This window comes from Convolutriloba macropyga, chromosome 6 (genome assembly GCF_964194025.1).
Source record: "Convolutriloba macropyga chromosome 6, txConMacr16.3, whole genome shotgun sequence".
Classification (NCBI taxonomy): Eukaryota; Metazoa; Xenacoelomorpha; order Acoela; family Convolutidae; genus Convolutriloba; species Convolutriloba macropyga.
The window spans coordinates 50,687,960-50,712,576 of NC_134473.1; the positions used below are offsets into that span (position 1 = coordinate 50,687,960).

At 34.6% G+C, this 24,617-nt stretch overlaps 1 protein-coding gene across 1 annotated transcript in view; it reads left to right on the top strand.

Moving 5' to 3' along the window:
- Positions 1–24,617, top strand: part of LOC142341338 (uncharacterized) — a 165,901-nt gene that overhangs the window by 25,238 nt on the left and 116,046 nt on the right. Inside the window, exons 2-4 of the mRNA XM_075392265.1 lie at positions 5,804–5,813; positions 5,971–6,110; positions 17,521–17,621. Of these exons, the coding sequence (XP_075248380.1) occupies positions 5,804–5,813; positions 5,971–6,110; positions 17,521–17,621 (251 nt within the window). The remainder of the gene's footprint in view (positions 1–5,803; positions 5,814–5,970; positions 6,111–17,520; positions 17,622–24,617) is intronic.

The window sequence follows — 24,617 nt, forward strand, 5'->3', positions numbered from 1 at the left end:
TACATGGTAAAAATATTGCACGTGCTTCTTGGGGTTGCAAATAGTATGCACCCACTAAGCGGGGGGACACAAACGGAAAAGATCCAAAATATTTTTATGTCATCTGCTTTTTTCCACAGTTTCCAATTTGAAAACAATGAAAACCAATAAAGCCACGGCCGCTAAATTAAAGCCACAAAGTTTTGCTTGAAAACAGCAGATTTGGCGCGCATTTCACACTTTTACTTTTTGTGACTCATGCTGCTTCATGCGCGTTTTTACGTTAACAGCTCTTGATTAATTCGCTTAAGTTAGGTCTGTTCTCAGTGTCTAGCGCTTGAACATTTTCATCCTGAGATCTAAAGTGATTTAATATTCAATGGTTTTTTAACTAGCGGGTTCATTAGGCATCGGACGCCCAAATGAGTTTGAGGTAGTACCATGTAAAAAATTCACATGAAAAAAAGTGCCCCGTCACCTTAGTGAGCAAAAAAAGCACACTCCGAAATAAGGAAAGAAAAAGAAAAATTACAATTAAGAGCAAGCTACTGTCAAACTACAGTTTGAATATTGTAACCCCTAGGTCAGCCCCGAAGATCATCGTACTCAATAAATTAGGACACAAAAATTTTTAGGTCGTGTTTTACAGAAACAATTTTTATTAGTTGCATGACAACATACCCAATACCAAAATACCCAATGTCATTATACGCAATTTATTCCTTTTGATCTTTTTGTTCAAAAATCCGACTACAAACTAGCACTTTTACAAACTTGTTTTCTCATAATCAGGTTTATAATTCAGTCCCATTTTCCGTTTTGATAGTTTCATATCAAAACCACGGGCCAATGAGGCATGATCATGGCCCACCAGGCATGGCCAAATTCCTAGTTAGATCTCATGCTAAACAAGCGTTCTGGTAGTTTCAACGTTGGAATAAAATTTTGGGTAGTTTTTGGGTATTTTGTTACATTGGACATTTTGGCATGGTATTTTTTGCCCAGACACCATTCTCATTAAGCACTAGTTGATTGTACGAGCGACGTAGACTTTCTACCATTTCGCTTGTTAGAGTGTTCCTAAAAACGAAAATCGGAGCTCGCAATCATGACAGAAATAGCCAACGAATGGCTCCGGGGTACTGTTTTGCCAACAAAGCAGCATCCTTTGCGCAAAAAGTTTCTTCAAAAGCCCAAATCAAGTATCCAATTGTTCTGAACCCTGAATTTATTATGTTTTTCACTGGCCAAATCTTCCGTCATTAAGAACAATAGGATCTTCTATTTCGAGATAGAGTAATGAAAATCAGAAAACGTCTACTTGAATTTGAATGAAATAACATAACTGTACAAAAAAACCAAGAGGAATCAGATGGACCGATCAATCACGCAGTCCGGGTATTAGCACCTCCAACAATGAGACAGTCAATGTCAGAGCTCGATATGCGTGGAATAGATTTTAGGGGAATGCATTTAAGTGCTTGCGGGCCAAGAGAAAACATACCTATGAGCTGTCCAAAGGTCACAACGTTACATATCGGAAATATACCTAGCGAGGTTAATAGCTCCAATAAACAAACAACAATTGGAAAGTGAAGACGTTGGATGATTTTTTTAATAGCACATCGCAAGCTAAAATTGTTGTGCAATCAGCGCAGCTCCGAAAGATGTTCGAAGCATGTTCAAATTTTACTCGGGCATCATCAAAGGGCCAAATGGAATGTTTGCAAATATTCCTAGTTTATTGGAATGCAACTTCCAAAAAAAGAAAAGGAATGCATTTTTAAGGACACCCGGAAAAGTTTTGTAGAAGTAAGAGAGCATATGGAAGAGAAGAAGCACGAAGATATGAAAATCTCGATGCTGTTGGAGAACAAAAAAGGAAACGCCAGCATTGAGGACATCCACTCCTTCTCCAGAAACCCAAAATGAAATGCACTTTAATCAGACAACCTTAAATGCGTTGGAAAGCTAGGAGAAGGAAAATGGGTGCAGTAATTTTCCAAGCAATGCAGATCAGACAAGGTAAACAAACTTAAAATTAATAAGAAAGATACGGAGAATTGGTTGTAGGATTAACAGACTGAAAACCACTACCACAATAGGAAGGCCTCCAATTTCAATATTTAGATGACTTTTATCAGTAGACACTCCGTATCTTCTGTTTCCAAGAGGCAAAACGAAGATCATTATTGAATTTTTTTCAACAAATTTTTTATGCCAAGCACTTCACTTAGCGGGGACTGATGACCTTGTGGAATAGTAACCTATTTTCATAGCGCACAATCGTTCCTAATTCGTGCAATGTTACTAGTTTTATTGATTTGGACCTTTGTATTTTAAATACATTTAAACGTCTGTATACACAAAAAACCTGTCAACTACCGACTGTTTAGAATACAAACACAGAAAATGTCAATGAGAGAAATATAATTGTTCTTGGAGATTTCACTGCCTTTCCAAATTTAGAAAGAAACCGGGTGGGAAAACATGCGAGGGAACAGTGACCAAAGACATTCACATCCAATTCTTCGAAAGATTAAGCCTGATGTTTAGCATGTTTTTAAAACCAGATCTACGCATAAACGCGAAAAAACAAGAATACAAACATGAATTGGATATATTTGCGCAAACAGTCTTGAAACCTTTAGAAAATTCAAGGCCATAGCAAGGGTGTTGATAGTGTTGAGTAATCACCATTGTGTGGAGTGTACTTTGAAAATAGGACAATTTGGATGTAGGTCGTGGAGTGTCGAATTTTGATAACAATGTCCTGCAGAACAATCCTGAAACGATAAATGGAACTTCTTTTAGAGTTGAATATCTAATTAAATATTTATGGCGAACAAAAGCAGCGATATCGAGATGTATTGAAGAGCATCAGCAAAAAACGCATCAATAGCAGCTGTAAGCAATTTTGGTTTCGGCTTTCGAAGGAAATCTTATGTGAATAAGAGAAATGTCGTATAGCTTAACTGTTGAAAAAACTGGAACAAAAAGAGGTGAATTGCTAACAGTTTTCAAAAATACAGAAAAAGAGGCATGTCACGGAATCCCAAAGCTGTCAAAAGGTGCATAAAACAATGCCAATCAAAAATTTTGATGGACGAGTTGCTCTTACCAAAAGATGTTACAACCATTAACACGGATGAAATGTTGGCTGATTGCTCGGATCACTACACAGACCTGTACATTAATAATGAGCCCAACTCGGTGCACAGATTTGAGTTGATGCAATTTTTACAGAAAACGATCAACGACGGTGAATGCAAATTTTTGGCTGCTGACTTTAATTTAGTCCGAACACTTGAACTTGTCTACTCAAAAACGCATAGGCCAATATCTGTGTAAACAGCTATCTACCTGAACGAATAAGGCTGAGAATGTTTGTCAGACTGGGATCTACGCTGACTGCGCTTCCTATCATTGTTGCCCTGGAGCCTCCGCTTGATATCTTGCCGAACCAGCCCTGGTCAACTTGTGCACTATCCATACAGATAAAAGCATGCTGTTGATCTGATCTAAAAGTTTTCCTGTAGAGAAGCTATTTGCACAGCTTGTTCTCAAAAATAATTTTTTTTCAATCGTGGAACTCAGTTGAAAGAAAATCGCAGCAGAACCCCTGTTCTAAACGCAGAGGAAAGAGTAGTGACTACGATAAAAATCAAAAACTTGGGTTTATGAGACAGCATTATTTTGGAAGCTCACGACGAAAGTAATAAGGTTTTGGAAAAAAATTTCAGTGATAGCGAGAATCACTTCATTAAATTCATGAGTCTGAGAGCGAAAACAGTTTTAATCAGTATTTTTGTGTATCACGCTTAATGAAGGGTGCTAGACTCATTCAGGTACCAAGGTCTTTTTTGAATAATTTCCATCTTTAAGTTTTCAAGTACTCAAGACGAAGGGAAGAGAATGTAAATCGGTCTCTGCCATTTTCAAGGTAAAGGAAACCACGGTGGAATTTGTTGGCCGAACTTAAGAGCAAAAAATCTTGCAGCAAATGTAATTGACTTTAAAAATGATGCCTTTGAGGATGATGCCGTTTGTTAAACAAATTTCTCTAAAAATTGGAAAAGCATATTCACCTTTTCTCTACAGCAGATTGTCCTAAGCTCCGCGTTCTCTTAAGCTTCGGGTTGGAAAAGCAGTTCTCCTAAGCTCCAGGTTCTCTTTATTTCCACAAGATCAAAACATTTGGATCAAACAAATTGAATTTTTTTTCATGTAACACGTTTTTACGGACAGCGAAACGTTGTTGAGCAATATCTCAATGATTCATGTCGGAACGATGAAAGCTGAGAAAAACGTATTACGAAAATTCCGAGAAAATGAATTTGAGAAAACAAGTCTTCGGTAAAATTACAAGATGGCATAAAGTCAAAATACGTTTTCGGTTTTCGAGAAAAAGCATCTGTTTTAAAATACCAAAATGGCATTCCGGATAGATAATTTATTTGGAATCGGGGTCTGAAACGCAATCCTGTGTGTTCTTACTGCGATTCCTCTTTCGAAAACCTGAAGCAATTGTTTGATTACTTCGCCGTACTGCAACCATTTTCATACAGGTTTGGCATTACAAAACTGAGTGATCTCTTTATTGCGCTATCAAAAAAGAAAGTTGAATCCGCAGCAGTTGTTCTATATGACTCCTGGACGTGTAAAGCTGATGAAACTTTGTTCAAACATAATTTATTGATAAGTGATTTATATTTAATCTTTTTATTAAATCGGACCACTGCAGATCATTTCTAAAGAAATTGAATTATTTGCATACGATGTTAATTATAAGGATGACATTGTTCCTTATATTAACACTGAGATTATTTGACGGGGTAAGACAATTACGCGTTGAACAAGGAGGCGTTTCAAACGGACGACGTTTCAGATGGACGGCACACAAAATTTTGTGTAAAAAGGACGACAAAATTATTTAATAGTTATTCTTAATATGCACTGATAATTTAGTCCTATTTGACGGGCCAAGTCTTAGCTCACGGATACCAAATTAACTTTGTATCAATTATCAATTATAATCTATTGGTCGAATCCGAATTTCATCTATTTATTTTACATATAGAGAATTCTTTATTTCTGATTGGTCAGTTTTGTATGGAATTTTTGACAACGTAGAAGAAACTTTAAATAGAAGAAAGCAAATATCTCTCTTCGAGTTTGTCGTAAACTTAAAAAATCACTAAATCATAGCAAATCCCCTAGTCATGGTAAAAAATACTATACTTAGTGGGGTGCTTACATTTTGTGGGGGAAACATCATTGGAAGGACCAAGAGTTTGCTTCTTGACAAACGTGGCGTTCATTGATGCTGGGGGTGACTTTTAAATCAAGATTTTTCCTGGCCAATCAAGTTCAACAAAAAATAACCAATGGAGCAAAAATCGACACGTGCAATTTTGAATTGAGATACTTTTGATGAAATGAGTATCTTGGTCTCTAACACGGGTCAAACGATAATATCAATGTCGAATAGAAAATATTCAAAACCTCGCTCACTTTTATAGTATTTATCTATTCAAAAAAATACAGAGAAAATGTATATTAGCTAAAAAATATTTGACTTGATCGGCATGTGAATAGATTTCTTCTCCGAATCCTGGACGTGATTTTCTGTTTTCGTTACTTTACATGGCCGTGGTACGTTCGAGTTCAGGAGTTTGAGGTCAAAGGAATTTAGTCAGGTTTTAATGGTTGGTAGAATTTAACATCTGATTGGTGGGTAAATAAGATAATGATAGCGCCAAAACAAAATTAGAATTATAATCAAGCTCAGTTTTTTGGCCATTGTTGACCGGTACAATATTAGAGTCCGTCAGGTAAGTTCTTTTTTGCTCTGTGAAATTTTTACTTAAGAAAACTTTTTGATGCTTCTCTGTGTGTATTTAATACCATCACATTAATCATGCTTTACCAGGCAATATACCTCTTTTATATGCTAAAGTGAGATTCATAACATATTAAATTTGTTGTCAGGCCCCCACAATGTGATCCGAGTGAACAATGAGTTTGTGGCGTGCACTCTCTCCATTGAACACCCTAATGCATTCCCAACAGACTTGGACCCCTACACTACCATTGACCAGTGGACCACCACCAACGCAAATGCACAACAGGTAACAGTTTCAATGTCCTCTTTAACTGCCATCTGTTTTTAACTTTGAGCCATTGCTTGTTTTCGACTATTAACTGCTGTCCTTTATCTTGACACTTGTGTACAAAAAATCGAATCAAGATATTAGCAAGTTTTGATCAAAACGGGTGTTGTCTTCAGATATGATTCGTGGCAAGAAATTGTCAAGACATTTACGGACTTACAACACCTTTAATTGCACATTTCTCAAGAAAAATTTTTTTACCAAATTTTGAGTCTTTCCCAAAAAAAGTTGCCCACAAAACTCCTGCCTCCATTCAGTTGATAATTTGGTTATTTAGGGGTAATTACCATAGCGGTTATTTATCATAACGGTAATATGGTGGGTTTTACGTTATATGACCTCTAAAGTTTTGCGATGTGGGGTGGGGGTATGTTGGCAAATACCCAACATTTTATCAAAACATGTAAGGATGTGTAATTGAAACATGGCTTGATTAAATCTGGGTAAAGCATCCCATGCATTGACGAGAAAATCCAGATATTGCATGAGTTAACATGATCAATTCCAAAGTTTGGTGCCAGACCGGTGTGATCTCTGATCAGACCGTTCCGGGCCAAAGTAACCTCTGGCCCGACCATCCCAGATCAATGAAACCTCTGATCAGACTGAAGTGTGCTGGAAACTTTGTGTGCGCTTGAAGTGAGCTCAAAATTGTCTCTGACAGACCATTCCAGATGGAAGTAGCTTCTGATGATACAAAAATCTGACCATTGTTGAGAATTGTGTGGACCCTGATCCAAACCGTTTCCAGACCATTATCTAGTCGTTTGCGTGCTCGAACCGACGTCTGACGTCTGACCTGAGGCCACCCCAGACTACAAACTCCTCTGATATGACAAACATTTTACTTTCCCAGGACCCCAATAGTATGTAGGCTGTAAAACACTGACAACGGTCAATGCAGCATTCAGAGAAAGAAAATGGTCTGAATCAAGTTTTTAATCACAATTTTGCCTAATTAATTGCTCTCGAACGAAATTTGAAGCAATTATTCTAAGTTTGGTAGTCTTTTTTATGCAATTATAGTCCTGTACGCTTTTGTTCTAGAACATTTTGTGGCTTCTCAAGTAATTTTTTCACGCTTCACTTCTTCCTTTTGACTGGTTTCAATTGCTCTCATTCTGCAATGAAGTTTGTTGCTAATTGATAGCGGTTGAAAAACAACGCAGAAGTGGCTTAGTGGTTAAGAAGTCTGAGTGTTTTTCGGGATATGGCGAATTTGAACCTCTATCAATTTTTGCACCCAAAAAATCTGAGCTACAACCCTAAATTAAATTGCCCCAGCTTCTAGTTCAAGAGAAGTTCATCCAACGTCAGTAGGTTTATGCTTCATAGCCACCTCGGCTTCTCAGCCGGCTATTATAGTGTACCTATTTTTTAATTGCTCTCAAACGAAGTTTGTAGCAATTATTTTAGTCCTGTCGGTTTTTTAAAGCAATTTTTTGCTTGAACGATTTTTCGTCGGACGCTTTTGACTTTTCGTTCTCAAAAATGGGATAAACAGGTAAGCCCAGCGGGCATTAATTGCTCTTAGAGCCTTTCAGCTCTGTTTCACCTCAAACTGTTTTGGAGACTTATACTTATGGTGTGAAGGGCGGTTCTTAGAGGTTGAAGACACCCCCACTGTTGACCCCCCTTCTATTGCCCCCCGCCTACCGCGTAATGCCCCCCACCCCAGTGATGCCCCCAATCAATCCCCGGTGACCCCCTTCCCTCCTCCTCCCTCCTGTGGCAAGCTACTGACGAACGACCGCTTGCTAAAAACGCAAATTTTTACTATTTTGAAATTTTTTTCCAGGTTTTTGGAAATTTTCGACATTATTTGATTTTTATTAGCCCTAGGTGTCAAAGAACCTCCCCTAGGGATCGATAATAGGTCAGTGCATTGTTTCTAGTTGTAATGGAATGGTTTCAACATTTTAACATCACAAATTTTAGCAATTTTTTTGACAAAATGTGATGTGCTATTGTTTCAATTTTTTTGACATTTTTTTCCTTATTCAGGTCTTTCCAGACCCATGGGGCCAGAAAACATCCTAAGGGGTTCTATTATAAGTTACTGAAAATTTTTTTGTGCCCATGAAATAGTTTTTCAACTTTTAAGGTCACAAATTTTCACAATAATTTTTTTAAAAAAACTTGCTTTTTTTCACTTTTTATTAGAATTTTTCAGCCTCATGAGCCATGGGACCTCCTCTACGGTTTGAAATATATTGCTGCAATGTTTATAGATGTATTGGAATAATTAAGATTTTAAAATCACTAATTTAAGCAATTTTTTAAAATATTTGCAATTTTTTCATGTTTCTGCAATTTTTCCGGCCACAGAGGACCTGAGACCTCCATGGTTTGATAAAAAGCTGCTGCATAGTTTCTAGAATTAATGGGATAGTGATTAACATTTTTTGTGACTCCAGTTTTAGTACTTTTTGGATAAAATTTAAACTTTTAAATTTTTTGGAAAATTTTTGTTCCAATTGTATGGATCTTCGTGAGCCTGTGAAACTATTTCAGGCTTGAAACGGGGATACCGGACAGTCTCTTGAGAAAAATTTGCAAATTTTTCAAAAATTTTTCATTATTTTTTGTCCTTTTCTGAGTTTAACGACCATTACTGGCCAACAAATTTTTTCAATCCTTTCAGATGCGTTACTTGACAGAACTTTTGAGACAAAAAATGGTATTGAATTCTTTTTATAATGAAGCTAAAAACTTTTTTTATTTTGTCTTTTTCAGTGATTTTCTATATGATTTATTTATTAACAAGGTTAAAAAACTAGAAGTTGCAGTGTCGAAACCAATCATGGAAGATATTCCCGTCTCTCTCTCTCTCTCTCTCTCTATCTCTTTTTGTTAGGGTTCCTTTCCTTCTCTTTTTCGTTCACGTTTTATCTCTCTCTCTCTCTCTCCCTCTCTCTCTCGCTCTCTCTCTTTGTTGATGCCGCACTTCAGATGCTGTTATGTAGCGTATTGTCATCATCTCTGATCCTCATTATCAATGAGTTATAGTTAAAATATTTTTTTAAATCAAAAATGATCTAACAGGCACGTTTTATGAAACCATTGTAAATTGCTCTCAAAAGCAAATTGTAGTAAATATATTGATCCTGTTTGTCTTTTATTCAATTTTTCGCTTGGCCGATTTTTCGTCTGACCCATTTGACATTCGTCTTTAGAAAGGGATAAAGAGGTAATGCCCTGAGGTCACCTAAACGTGGTTAGCTGTTGTCAAAGCCAACCGGTCGCCGGTCATTTGCGAGCAATTCGCCCGACGTTAGTCGGTTATGTTTACTTCGTTGTACTAAAGTTTTTTCGCTTTATCTTATTTCACAGCTTGTTCAACATTTTGCGTGAAATCAGTTTGACTTCTCTAGGCTAGTTTCACTCTTCTCTCATTTTGCTGAAAGTGTTTTTAGTATTGAAACCAACTTTTGTGTCGTATCACTAGAAACATGAGTATGTCCAGCTCAAAAAGATATTAAAATAGTTTGCACTTTAAAATCGTTTGTGTGCATTTTCATTATTGTTTTCTCTTCTTTCAATCCCAATCTTGGTTATGAGAATCAGCTGCGGCTATTTTGCGGCAATCTGCCGGGTATGTTTCATGTTTGGAAAAAAGAGAACCTTTAATGTTTCGAGGAGTTATTCAAAGTAAACGATATTAATAACCTATGCTATTATCAGTATGTAGATTGTAAGACATCAAAATTACTCCTTTTAACGTTCCTAGTGAAAAGATATATTATCGTTTCTGTCATTTTATGGTTTGTTACTTTTAAAAAGGAACGCTTTTGTCAGGTTAAAGATTTCAAAATGAACCATATTGAACTCTTAGGATACCAATACTATTTGGGTTGCAAAGAATAAAAAATAGTCCAAGTAACGATTCTAGAAAAAAATAGATATGTCACACTGAAAATTTCGACATTTTCGCTTTATGCATTTCCACATTTGCGCATAGTATGTACATTGTAAAACATCGAAAAGGTTCCTCTTAAGCTAGCCTCCCTAAACCCCAGTAACTGCGTGACAGTATTTTATAGCAGTTCGCGTGACGTTAGGTGTTTATATTATCTTTTTAGTTTATATTAGTTTGCTAATATTTGTACATCCTGGAAATAATTGGTCATCAGAAAAGTTAAAATTGACTTTACGTTTTTATTTTTGTTCATACACTGGAGAATTTGACAAAAATAAGAACTAGAAAAACCAAAATAAAATCAAATTAAAACTTCCCATTAAACTTACTGCTTAATAGCCGCGAAGCGATAGCTGCTAATATTGGGGACATTGTGGTTTTCTCTAATTCGTCGTCTCCATCGATGATACTTGCGACCCGTCTTCTTGGAATTGATTTTTTCAATTTCAGTGTTGTCTACTGCTTTGTAGTTAAAATTTGTGTGCATTACGTCATTTGTTCTGCTTTTAGGTCAATTGCGTGAATTACCTCACTAAAAAAGCGACATCTGAACCCACTTATGGAACATTAATTTTTAGGAACATTTACTTGTCAAAGATCAGTAGTGCGAATCAAAGTAGTGCCGAACTTATATGCCCTAATTCTTGAGCATTAGTCTTGAGTTTCTGATTTTGAATATCATTTTTAAAAAAGACTCAATTGGAGCTTTTTTTATACAGCATATGTGTCTCATAAAAATGACAGTGCAAATCTAACCAAAAAGTCTAGTGGTCTTTTAGAGAACTGGTGGTCAATCCGTCTATTTTATTTCTCTAGTTGTTTCAATTCATGGAAGGCCACAAGTGTTCATCGCGGCTATTTTCCAGCAATCTGCCGGCTATATTTTTTTTTCTGGTAAAATTTAAAGCAAAATTTTTCAAGACGGAGCTAGGATGTGATTTGATTATAAAGTGTTGAATGCTGTGATTCAAAAATAAAATGTCCTTCAAGAATGTTTATTTGTTTTTGAAATAGTAGTGCTTGACACGTACGTTTTAGTCTGTGCGCGGATACACCTGCCTTCATAATGTCAAATTTCTTTAGTTTCAAAAATTGAAAAGTTTTCTTTAGATAATCCACTAAAAAATATTCTAAGATATAAGGTGAATGCGGTGAATCCTTTTTTGCCGCTAATGCAGTACAAAAAAAAATATTTCAACGCTATCCATCAGTTTTCTTACGAAAGGCCATTGCTAAATTCACTATTCTCTTACACCACATTTTTTTTCATCAGATAAAATATCACCAATTACATTTTCTTTGATTAAAATTTGTAAAATTTGCAGTAGAAGCTGTGAAGATTGCTTTTTGAAGATTGAATCTGTTAGCTTAGTGATCACAAACAATATCGCAGCTATTTTCTGGCAATATGGCAGCTATGTTTTGAATTTTTTTCACTCAAATTGCGCATGTTTTATTGATTGTTAAGATTGTTCGCAGTAACTATAAAATGTTATAAAACTTATAAAATGTTTGGCCTTTATTTTGGTTTCAAAATTCAACTCAATTTCGGAACCAATGTGTACGAAGAAGAAGTTTACTGAAACAGTTTGGCAGCAATTTAATTATTTACAAATTTTTCGCATCTTTTTTCAAAAACTCAAACAAATTATTAATCCTGATTCAAAAAACTGCAGCTATTATTTGCTAAATTGATATGCAAAACTTTTTCACGCTTTTGCTCTTCATTTTTGTGTGATTTCTATTGTTCTTACTGCAAATTAAAGCTAATATAAATCGCTTGCAGCATAACACAAATTAGGCACTGATAGCCGACAGGGCAGCGCTTGTGGTTATGGATCGGGAAGTCAGTTGTGCGAAAACCGACGCGGTTAGATGTTTTTCAAAAGCAATTCGCCCAAGAGCAATGCGTCCGACATTAGTCTGTTTATGTTTTATTCAGCGGGACTCTGTGTTGATTTCAATATGTTCCCGGTTGCTGATCCTTAGCTAAGGCGTTACATATTATTAGAAACTCTCAAAAGAACGTACAAAATAGCGCAAAATAATTTGACATTCAACTTATTAAATTGACGCACAACTCAAAACCAGTGTGTTAATAACTTTATTGATATCAATGTCAGATAGATAGCGAAGTGAAAAAAATGAACTTTTAGTTTGCAAAATGTTTTTGCTAGTTAGTTGCATCTAATCCAGAGATCGAGAAAATAATGTTCCAAAGTAAATAAAGGGATGTTCCATTTGATTGATGCACAAGTAGATAAAGGTAATATTTATCATTTATTCTGACTGACAACAAGAGCAGCCGTTGTTTAATTGCTCTCAAACGAAATATAGCAATTATATTAGTCCTGTTGGTCTTTTTTATGCGAATGTTTGCTTGACCGATTTATCGTCTGACCTATTTGACTTTTTCGTCGTTCCATAAAAACGGGATAAAAAGGTAGCACCCAGCGGGCATTAAGTTTCATTAGAAGCCCGCAGACGCGTTTTGTAGTCCCTAAAGTGCTTAGTGTAATGAAGCTATCGGGAGGGCCATAGTTTAAGGTTAAAATGTCATTTTAGGTGTTTTTGAGCGCAAAAAAATGTCAATTTTCGTGTTTATGTTTGCCATTTTTGATTTTTTTTGTTGGACGAGTATAAAATTGAGGCTGTTTAAAGTTGATAAGGGCCTTTTGCAAAACCTAAGTACTTGTTATGACCGTTTTAAGAGTTATATGTTTTGGTAATCCAAAGAAAAACACATTCTTTCAAGCTTTCAAAAAACTTTTGTCATTTTTTAGGTTTCTCCAGTCTCAAGAGCCAGGAAACCTCCTCTAGCGTTTGATAATAGGTTACTGTATAGTTTCAAGATGTAATGGATTGTTTTTCGCGTCTTTGACATCCCGGATTGTAGCATTTTTTTCTGACAAAGTTGGAATTTTTTTGAATTGTTTTGACATTGATCGTCATTAATTAAGTTGTTCCAGACGCAGGGACCAGGAAACCTCCTTATGGGTTTGATATTTGATAATTAATTACTGAAAAATTTTTCTTGGTCATGGAATAGTTTTCAACTTTTTCATATCACAAATTTTAGCATTTTTTAAATAAATCTTGCAATTTTTTTAAGTTTTTCGAAAAGTTTTTGCGATCTTTTTAGTTTTCTTCAGCCTCGAGAGCCAAAGAATCTCATTTAGGGTTTGATAATAGATTAATGCATAGTTATCAGATGTCGTAGAATTATTTTAAAGGTTTTTAATATAGGGATTTAGCGTGTTAGCAAATGTTTGATAAAATTAAAATACTTTTTTCAAATTTTTGAAAAATTATCATGTTCCAAGTTTTTGGATTTTGATGAGCGAGTGAAACTATTTATGACTTGCAATAAAGATACTGGATGTAGCGAGATTTGTGGCAAGATTTTTTGGAAAAAATTGAAATTGATTTTAAAATTGTTGAATAATTTTGTCCTTTTCTGAGTTTAGCGATCATTACTGGCCAACAAAAGTTTCTATGTCTTGCTAATGGGTTATATGTCAGAACTCCAGAGACAGAAAATGTTTTTGAACATTGTTTTCACTGCGAAATCTAGAATTTTTTTTTCAGTTTTCTATATGATTTAATCACTGACAAGGCTAGAAATCTAGAAGTTGCACAGTCGAATCTCATCATTGAAAATTTCCTAGCGTTCTCTCCCTCTATGTTGCATCTAAGTTGGTCGGGGTTTATTTCCTTCTCTTTCCTGTTTGAGGTTTAGCTCTTGCACACTCTATCTCTCTCTCTCTCAATATCTCTCTCTCTCTCTCTCTCTCTCTCTCTCTCTCTCTCTTTCCTTAGCTCTTTTAATGATGCCACCCTTCAGTTGTTGTTATGTAGCGTGATGTCATCATATATTACCCTCACGTCTCTTCCATTAATCTAAAGCTAGCGTCACTAAACCGTGGCTAGCTTCTGACAAAGCCAACCGCTCGCCGGTCGTTTGAGAGCAATTCGCCCGACGTTAGTTGATTGTTTTTGTCTTTGAATTTGCCCTCTTAGTTTGTGCAATTTTTGATCCCCTTATTGGGCTTTTGGTGTGACAGAAGTGAATAAAAATTTAAAAATTTGGAACTCAATTCGAAGTAAAACAACTTTGTAGAGCTTCAGTGGTCATAGAAGAGCACCTAAATTGCTTGAGGGTCAAAGTGATATGACAGCACTATGTAAGGCAAGCAGTAACTATCGTTTTAAAACCAGGAAATTAATCTCAAAATTTTTACATAATTTTGCTACCACAGCTCTAAAATTGTTGAAAATATGTAAGATCAACGCTAAATTCGACGCAATCATCGCAAAAGTATGTAAGAATTTGAAAAATCTAATATATGTGTTAAATCTAGAATATGTGTTGAAAAATCTAATTTCAAACCGCTGCTGATAAATTATCTTAATTACTTTGAGCTTCTAGTCTTCTGTGTGCGGTAAGATAATTCCTCGCCCCCTACATGCTCTTTGCCTCTTCTACCACTGTGCCACTATGTATTAAACTTCATTACAAATTATTCCTTATAAATCAGATCGAAACATCGTAAAAAGTTAAAATTTACATTGAATGGCGTTGAATAGGATGAATTTTAGCAAAATAGGGGTTAAATCTCACTCCCTCTGAAAACATCGTCAACCCCAAACACCCACGATTCCTTTTATAACTTCATTTTTATTGTTCATTTTTACCTTAAAAGTGTTTCAGGATAAAAAAATGCCAAATTGGGAAATCATTTTTTGAAAGATCAACGCTAAAATTCATGCTTAGATATGTAAAATCTACGTCAAAAAGAGTAAATTATAAAAGAAAAACAACGGCAAATTATGTAAGATCAAAACAGTTGCTAATTTGTATAATCAACGCAAAAGTAACCGCTCAAATGCGTAAGATCGGATGACCGGCAAAACTCTACCAACTTTAGACCTATTTCAATATTATCTTCCCTCAGTAGGAATTTTGAGAAAATTCTCCACAAACGTATTATTGAGTTGTCTACTTAAAACTAATCAAATAACAGAGCAACATTTTGGTTTCCAACCCAAAAAAGTAACAATCCAGTCATTAGTAAAAACTGTTGAAAGAATCAGAAGACTACTTGATTCAAACTTGAATGTTTTGAGATGGTTCATGGATGCGAGCAAAGCCTTCGACACAGTAGATCATAGAATATTGTTAGAGAAATTGGAAAACTATGGCATCCGAGGTATAGCCCTGTTATTACTATGGAGTTTTTTTCAAAAACGAAAACAGTATATGCAAGTGGGAACTATGAGATCCATACCTACGGAGATTCAAATTCGTTTACCTCAGGGTTCAATATTAGGCGAATTAGTTTTCATCAAATACATAAATAATTTACCACTTTCGGCTGGAAACGAAGACTGTTCGATTACGATGTATGCAGAAGAAACAACACTAAATTTCTCATGAATGAAACAACAGTAAAGAAACAACAGCAGATGGAACAACACTAATGAAACAACAGCAAAAATTATTCTACGAGCAAAATTAATCATAGTCTGGCAATATTGATTGAATGGATTCGTTACAGCAAGAGGAGCCTAAGTACAGAAAAGACTGTGTTGCTTCAATACTTTAAAAAAATATGGTAGGAATCGTACGGTTTGGTTATTCTGAAGTCAGACTTACTGATTTGATCATTTGTATAGGAGTCGACATAATCTCACGATTGAATTTCAAATCTCATATCTCACGAATATGTAAAAAACTGGCAAAATTATTTGGATTTTTGAAGTATATTCAAAACCCTTTATGTGTGCACCAACGAATTTTACTCTACGAAATGTACATAGAGCCCGTTATATCTTATGTATATCTATGGTCTCCTTGTATAAAGATCTACAAACAAAAATAACTTGCAACCAATTTGCTTAATACAGAAACGTATAATTCGTGTAATTTTCAAAAAAATCAAAATTCTTCCACACCACTCCCTTCTTTGAGAAGGCTAACATTTTCATTGTCCATAAATTATTCACAATGCAGTTACAACATTTTGCAACAGACAACAAAAACGCTTTCTCTAAGGCTGTCAACATAAATACTAGAAGCTCTAAACTGGATTTGAAAAAAATTGTTACGGAAGCAAATAATGAAGTTGTCAATCGAACAGCAATCTATAAAGCTTTTAAATTTTTTTGAAAAACAGGGAATGTTGATGCTGACCGCGCTAGATACTGTACTAACTTGCGAAAGAAAGCGTGTAAGAGTGTAGTAAAAATTTCATACATGGAAACGCGGTCTATGAATGATGGATCCCTGGAAGTGAAAATCATACTGAGTGAAATGTGCCTCTTCTCATTTCTAAAGCATATTGTGATGCTTTTTCTTTTGATTTGTGCAGTTGTGTGGATGAACGATAAAATCATGAGAGTTGTTGTTCTTAGCCAGAACAATAAAAAAATTTTCTTTTTTCCTCTTCATTGCTAAATATCGCCAAAATTTGTATGAACAACACTTTGAATTAACCGATAATATTACGACGCAGAGGTGTATAGCCAAAAATTTCCGCCTTAGTTAAATTGGCTCGAAAATTAGTTACATACAATGAACGAAATTAGGTGACATCCTTTGTATCTTACTTTTCGCAAAAAAGGGTTCGCCAATTTTGCTAAACAAAAGAACAATTCGAACGAAAACAAGGTTACAAGTCTTGTAGCACGTTTCCGCATGAATTGTGTATCTGTTATTTGCGCGCATTTTGAGCATGCAAAAAGTACTTTAATAAAGATTTAATTGAAGCTTTCAATGCTTTAAAGTGCTTTAAACACATGCAACCACAAAAACTGATTTTTCTCCAAAAAATCCTTCGCATATCAAAGGCTTTGTATATCAATGTGGGACTGGTCGATTTTATTAAGTAGTAATAAATGGTACTAATAAATAGTAGTAATTAGTAATAAAGTACTATAAGTAGTAATGAAGTACTAATAATAGAAATAAGTTAGGCTTAATTAAATAAGTAGTAATTAAGTTAGGCTTAATTGCGGATTATATGCAAAATTGAGCTACATTGCATGCGAAAAATCGATACATAAATGGAGCAGATGCGTGATACAAACCGTGCGAAAAATAGATTATTAGGTTTGCTAAATTTAGCTAACTTCCATAAAGTAAGCGTTTGTAGTCTTTGCAATTGCATAACGTGTCCAATCTTTTTACTACTAAAGCTTGTAAGTTTTTCTAGCAAGAGGGCAACTGAATAACACTCCTACATGATCCCGCTACCCAAATATTATATGAAAACGCAAAGATCTTATTTACGGAGGACATTTACGGGGAAATAAAACGGAAAAATTTGCGATCATGATCATTTTTGTAAGCTAAGATTCATCTCATAATACCACTGATAAAGAACCAAGAAGAATTCCAGGAAAATCAAATCTACGAAGGCGTCACACCCATGCCTGTTTGTCTTTTAGGAGATGGTCCAGAGGAGCTACTCCGTATACGAGTTCACAGTCGGCGATCCAGAAAATTTTACACAATGGGAATACAAACCATCCGGCAAGTCACTGGTCCAGTAAGTCAGTTTGAGACCTTGATTTAAATTTTGCCCATAAAACATAAACCCATGACCAAACTTAACCAGTATTTTTAGGGCGAAATGGTCAAAATCGGCAATGGTCAATATCCGTACCTTTCTAATCATTATTTTTAGAAAATGAGTCATTTGGAGCAATCAAATTTAATAAATGGCCGTTATTTACTGGGAATATCAGGAAAATCACTATAAAAATTGCAACGAATTTTTCCCTGAGATTATTAAAAATGACGTTTTTTTGGACAAACACTTCCATTAACGCTCGAAAGCGTCTATTTCATAAAAATACCCAACACTAACGCCCAGCTTAAGCTCCGAGACTTTCACTGCCTTGATCAGACCATCTCAGACCAATGTGACGTCAAATTAGATTAATGTGCACTCAAAGCTCTCGTCGGCACTTCTGATCAGATCATCCCAAACAAAAGTGACTTTTTTGATGAGAAATGTTCCAGACCAATTGTCCAGACAATTTCTACGCCTTTGTCTGATCATGTCCTCACAGTCTGGAACGATCTGACCAGTGTTGCGTTATTTGTGCAACTTTTAAAAAGACTGTTTCCAGATTATTGTCCATAGTATCCGCCGCTCGAAGCTTTTTTGAGACGATATACTTCGAGCGCGCAATGGGAAGGTGTACACTCGACGATAGTCTGTCTGATCAGAGGTTGCTTCGATCTAGGACCAAAACATGGGCAGTGATTTCCACCAATTCTCTTTCATTTTTAACCGCCATCCGATGCTCTAAAGTGGAGGACCTTCAACATATTTAGAATCCCTGATTTTGCGTATTTTCGATTCTGAATCTTGAATTTAAGAAAGGAAACATTGATAATGATATTAAAAGCAAATCTTTGTATAATATATTTGTTTTCGTACGAGCTCCTTACAGTGGGGAAAAATAAATTCAACAGCAATATAGTTTTTTTGTTCCACATTTTTCAACACAAACATTTTTGATTTTAGTTCTCAGAGTTGGGATAGTCATAATGTTTGATTTCACCTTTTAATTGCTCTTTGGAGCTAGCAGAGAGGACAAGCGTTGTGTTGGTCAAAGTGTTGAAACAAGTCAACTGCACAAAATTCAAATTGTGAAAATTCTTGAAGCATCGTAGAACCGAATTTAGTTTCAAGTATTTGATGTATTTGAACACAGTCATACTACACTGCTTGTGCAAGTTAAAGAAATCATATGGCACTCTGAAGGAACGATTGGAGCAAGAAAGTTGTCGCATTTATCAACACAATCGCGGGAATTGTAGGACAGTTCTATATCTAAACATTCCTCATTCTTTGACATCTAAATTTGCAGCAAAACCTTAACCAGACCTTCGAAAGAATAACCGTAAAGTTTGTAAGAGACTGTCTCAACCTTTTTGTCCTTTTGAAACCGAAATACTAACCGCTTTTTAAACAGAAGTTATGGAATAGAGAAAATTGTTAATCATAGCAAGCGTCTACCGGTTACAAATTTTTGAGTAAATTTATCATTTGTGTAACCTTGTTTTACTTTTCCTATCTAAATACATTGTACCTGTGAAAAGTACGTACAAACTTTGAAGTTGAAAAAGCGGTGCCCTAAAAGATCTCAAGTTTCAGTCACTGTTCTTAAATTTTGAAATCGGAGTTGAAAAGGGGAATCTATCTACATTTAGCCGCAAAATACTTTTGGTAGAAGCCCATTCCGCAAAATTGCCGTAGCTAGATTCCGTTTAATTGTGGAAAGCAAATTGCTTTTTCAATGACTGGAAACAGAAATCACTTTTAAAAAGAGCTGAATACATTATTAATCGAATTGGCTAAAAAACTGCTAGATTTCAAAAATTCGCTCCGGCTATTATTGAATAATAAGGGAAGATAATTCTCAAAGCGTTGGAACTTAAGAAAAAAACAGGTTTTTTCTACAGTTAATGATAATTATCTAATTTGGATTAGAACTTTAGAACTGAGGGATTTTTCTGCAATTAAGGAGGAGAAGTTTTTCGTGTTACTTTTTTTGCTTGCGAAACTGATCAATAAATTGCGGGTATATGGAATCTAGTATTTCTTGCTTTCTTTGCGAAAATACTCCAAAAAACACTTCCATACCGCCGAATGTACTATTAAAATTGTATTTCGGAAATATGTTCCATTTTAAGGTAATTAATTGCCGTGTGGAAACTACTTAAACGTAAAGGGCGTCAAAAAACGAGAAAAATTGCCAGCCACATTCTTTGTAACTAGTTTTTTTGGTATCGGTAGAAGCTGGTAATGAACAAATATTCAAGCTGTTGGAATAAATATTTAAGGGATCCTTTACTTCCCAGTGCATTCCATTACTAAATCAAACCCGTTTAATCTATCTATTTTGGTTTGAAAATTCTTTTAATAGCAACCAAATATCAGAATGAAGACTAAAAGGACAGTTTAAGTTAAAGTTGTTGAGAATTTTTTGTTACAAATTCACATTGATGGGTGAAAAATTGTGGCTATTTTTGGACACGTGTTCAATTTTTGACCAGCATTTATTTAAAACCTTTTTGTCGAAATTTAATTCAGGACATTCCTTTAAACATATTAATAATAGGTCCCATATGTTTGACCAAGACTATTATACAACATTCTCATCTTTAGAGAACCTTTTGAAAACCGGTTGGTCTCTGAAAAACAGGCAAAAAATTGAATTAAAGCGCTGAAAATATCGTTTCGTAAGTTTTTCAACTTTGGTCATTATACGCAAGTATCTAGCCGCTTACTTTTCACTTTTTCTTTCAAGCAACATAAAAATGAGTTTTTCGCAATGAATAGCTAACATCATAAATTATGTTGTGCAATTACGAAACTCATATCTGATTATTAAAGAAAGCACCAAAGGCTACTGGTTTGTCATGTGGTGTCTCTGAAAACTTGTTGCGAATAGTGACCTACAACACAGGTCTGGAGTTACCAATCTCCTTTTTTTGATTCTGTCACAACAGCCTATTAATAAACAGTCAATGTCTTATGTAAACTCATATAACAATATTAGACAAATTTGGCGAACGTGAGAGCAGAAATGAAAACCTAATTTTTGTTTTTAATTGTTCACGTAGAGAAGCAATTATTGTAAACGGCTGTGTCTTTTTTATGCAAAATTTTGTCTTGACCGTTTTGACTGTTCGAGTGATCTTTCTCTCTCAATCACCATTTCAAGCAGCTGAACTCAATTGGCGGCAATTTAATAATCAAAGTCAAATGAAAATTGCGCAGAAACTTGTGCCATTTTTCACTTTAAATCTTAATTATTTTATATATATATATATATATATATATATATACATATATATTTATATATATAAATATATGAAAACTTGTCCCGTAATTCTGTGTTCAGGTCCAAACTAGAATTGCACACGTATTATAATTTATCCAACTATTGCATAACAAACAACTTTTAGCGAATGGAGAGCAACACTGTGATATAGAGCAAAATGAATTTCCAAAGAAAGATGCCGCTCACTTTTTTTCAAGCAGACTCAGCAAAAAATAGAAAAAAATCTCTACAACAGCTCACTTTTTATGAACAAAATTTTGATGGGTAGTTTTGAACCATTTTAATGATTTTATAGAAAGAAACCCAAAACTGGATTGCAAGCAGAATATTTAACCTAATTAAGGCGGAGAAGTTTTTCGTGTTATTTTTTTTTGCTTGCGAAACTGATCAATAAAAATATTTCTTGCTTTCTTTCCAAAAATACTCCAACAAATACTTCCATACCACCGAATGTACTATTAAAATTGTATTTCGGAAATTTTTTCCATTTTAAGGTAATTAATTGCCGTGTCGAAACTACTTAAACATAAATTTGAGCAAATTCAGTAATTGGCATCAAAAAACGAGAAAAATTGCCAGCCACATTCTTTGTAACTAGCTTTTTTGGTATCGGTAGAAGCTGGTAATGAACAAATATTCAAGCTGTTGGAATAAATATTTAAGGGATCCCTTACATCCCAGTGCATTTCATTAATAAATCAAACCCGTTTAATCTATCTATTTTTGGTTTGAAAATTTATTTAATAGCAACCAAATATCAGCGAAGAAGAATGAAGACTAAAAGGATAGTTTTGTAATTTATCTAACTATTGCATAACAAACAACAACAAGGCGGCTCGTTAATGTGCGTTCGCACATGATGTTCCGACCCGAGCTCATCTACATTTTTGACTAAAATGTCAACCAAATCAAGAGATAACAAAAATAGATGTTTGAGTTTAAAACAATCGTTACACATTCTATCTACTAATTGAATTACTAATGCCATGCTTCATTACAGCACCAACGTGACCTGACATTGAAGAGACTAGAAAAAAATAGCACCAACAAAATTTTGGCGGCAAAAAATGAATATCTAAATTTAAAAGCACCTGGTAACAACGTCAAAATGCAGTCAGATAAAACCTTAACTACACAAGTTTACCTTTTACTAACTATACAGCAGATGAAAAGTTTTCTTAACGAGACTAGGTAACAAGCCGACAAAAAGAACGAACAGTGAGGCGAAACTTAAAAATTAATCAACATTTTTTGCACCAAGAAAATTCAAAAATCTTAAAAAACATTGGTTTTTAATAAAAAAATCCTTGATAAATTACTAAAAAGTCATTACAAAACCAAAAGCACCCGTCTGTGGTCAGACTATGCCATAGAAACAAACTAAAGAGAAACTCAAAAAATTACAAACGATTTGCGAAAACACAAACCTTTGCTACCATTAAAATCAATACCTATCATCTGAATATGTATTTTTAATTCAGTTGTTATTTCTGCTATTTCAGTTGAAGGATTTATACTGAAAGATTAAATAAGTTTACTTGGGCCACATTTAAAAACCATTGGGATCTCTTATTACGCGATTGTTCTGAAGGAAGAGAAAAAGAAACGCAAAAAATGGCCATTCAATAAACGTTCAGAAAAACGAAACAACAGTGGCACATAATATCAATATATATGTTATTTCTTGAAATACACGAAATTCGATGGGACATCTGATTGATGAATAGAAGTTAAATTTGACGAAAGGAACCTATTCGCTATATACTGAATGTTTCGAGCAACATCATTCATTCAGTCCTCAATTACAAGCCTATGAGATCTGTGAGCAATTTACGGCTACCTAAAGAACAAAAACAGCGAATTCAGGAAAAAAAATTGAGCGACAAAAGGGTCGAAGGCATTAAAAAAATGAACTTTTCACTAAACACTCTTCAATTTTAAATTAATTTTTCAGGAGCAATGGGAAAACCTTTTTTATCAATATAATTTCAAAAAATCAACAAATATAAACAAATACATTAGACGCACGAAAATTGCGGGAAAACACGTATTATCAACGCCATTAAATTCATTAGCCTTCAACGGAAGCCAGTATATACAATAAATGATGCCTCGAGGGGACAATAAGTTTTTTTGCCAATAGTATTTCATCAATAAGACCTTACAACAAGTTAATGACTATGAAAACAACAACAGAGAGAGGCAAAAACCACAAATTCAGTAGAAAAGTGCCTGAAGAAAATGTCGAAGCAACTCAAATCATAAGCTCTTCCCTGAAAACTTTATTTATGATCCGTTGAACTTCTTCCCTAAACCAATAGGGACTCTCAGCAGTAAGATGATGTGATAAGATTTCAAAAGGATCGAAAAACAAAATAAAGTACCCAAAAAAAATATGAATTCTCGTGGCATTGATGTTTTAAAACTAATAGGTAGAAGATAAAACCGCTAACCAGATTAATTTTGGCTATAGTAGAACGGAAATGGATTCTGTTAGAACCAACAATGACCAAGAGTATTCACGAAAAAAAATTAGGAATGGTTGAATTTCAAAAAAGTTTCGAAAAATTTTTTTTAAACCCTTAACAGCCAGTAAACTCAATCTTTCATCGGAGCTCAAGGACGATGCTCAGATATAACCCATAGGGAGGAAAATGATGTCTGTCATGCATAGATAGTTAAAAAGACATCACAATAAGTCTTATGACAGAAAACAATAACAAAAACAGCAAAAACTAAAATTCAGTAGAAAAATGCGAGAAGAAAGTGTCGAAGACAATTAAACCATTAGCTATTCTCTGAAAACTTTCTCTGTGATCCACTGAACGTCCTCTCTAAGCCAATTGGATTACAATAATCTTTGGATAATGTGATAAAGAGTTCAAAAGTGACCAATAATTCAAAAAATCCAAAAAAAAAATTTAAAAAAATTGAAATCTTTGTCATTGAAGTCATATAACCAATAGCTAGAAGATAAAACAGCTAAACAGAATATTTTTAGTCGCAGTAAAAAGCAAGTGGGTCCAGTCAATACTGAAACTCACTAACAGTTCAAGAAAAATTTAGGAATTGTTATTGTTCAAATAAAATTTTCGAAAAATGATTTTTATTTTAACAGACATTAAATTCAATAGCTTTCAACGGAAGTCAATAAAAACGCTCAAAGATGCCCCGGTGGCAGTACATTTATGTTTGTCATGCATAGGTATTCATTATGAGATCACAGTAAGTATAATGACTATTAAAACAACAAAAAAAACAGGAGAAAACCAAAAAATCAGTAGAAAAGTGCAAGAAGAACGTGTCGAAGCCATTTAAACCATAAATTTTTGTTTAAAATTTTTATTGGTCATCCACAGAACATCGTTTTTAAGCTAATGGGAACTGTCAATATTTGGATAATGTGATAAGATTTCAAAAGTAACCAATAATACGTAAAAATCCAAAAAAATTTTAAAAAATTGAAATTTTTTGTCATTGAAGTCATATAACCAATAGATAGAAGATAAAACCGCTAACCAGTTTAATTTTGGTTGCAGTAGGAAGGAAGAGGGTGCTCTCACCCCTGGACTGACTTACAATTCACTATAATAAGATTATGATTCTTTAATATTCAAAAAAAAATTCGAAAAATTATTTTTTAAGTCTTAACAGCCATTAGCCGCCCCCTCAATGAAATAGAC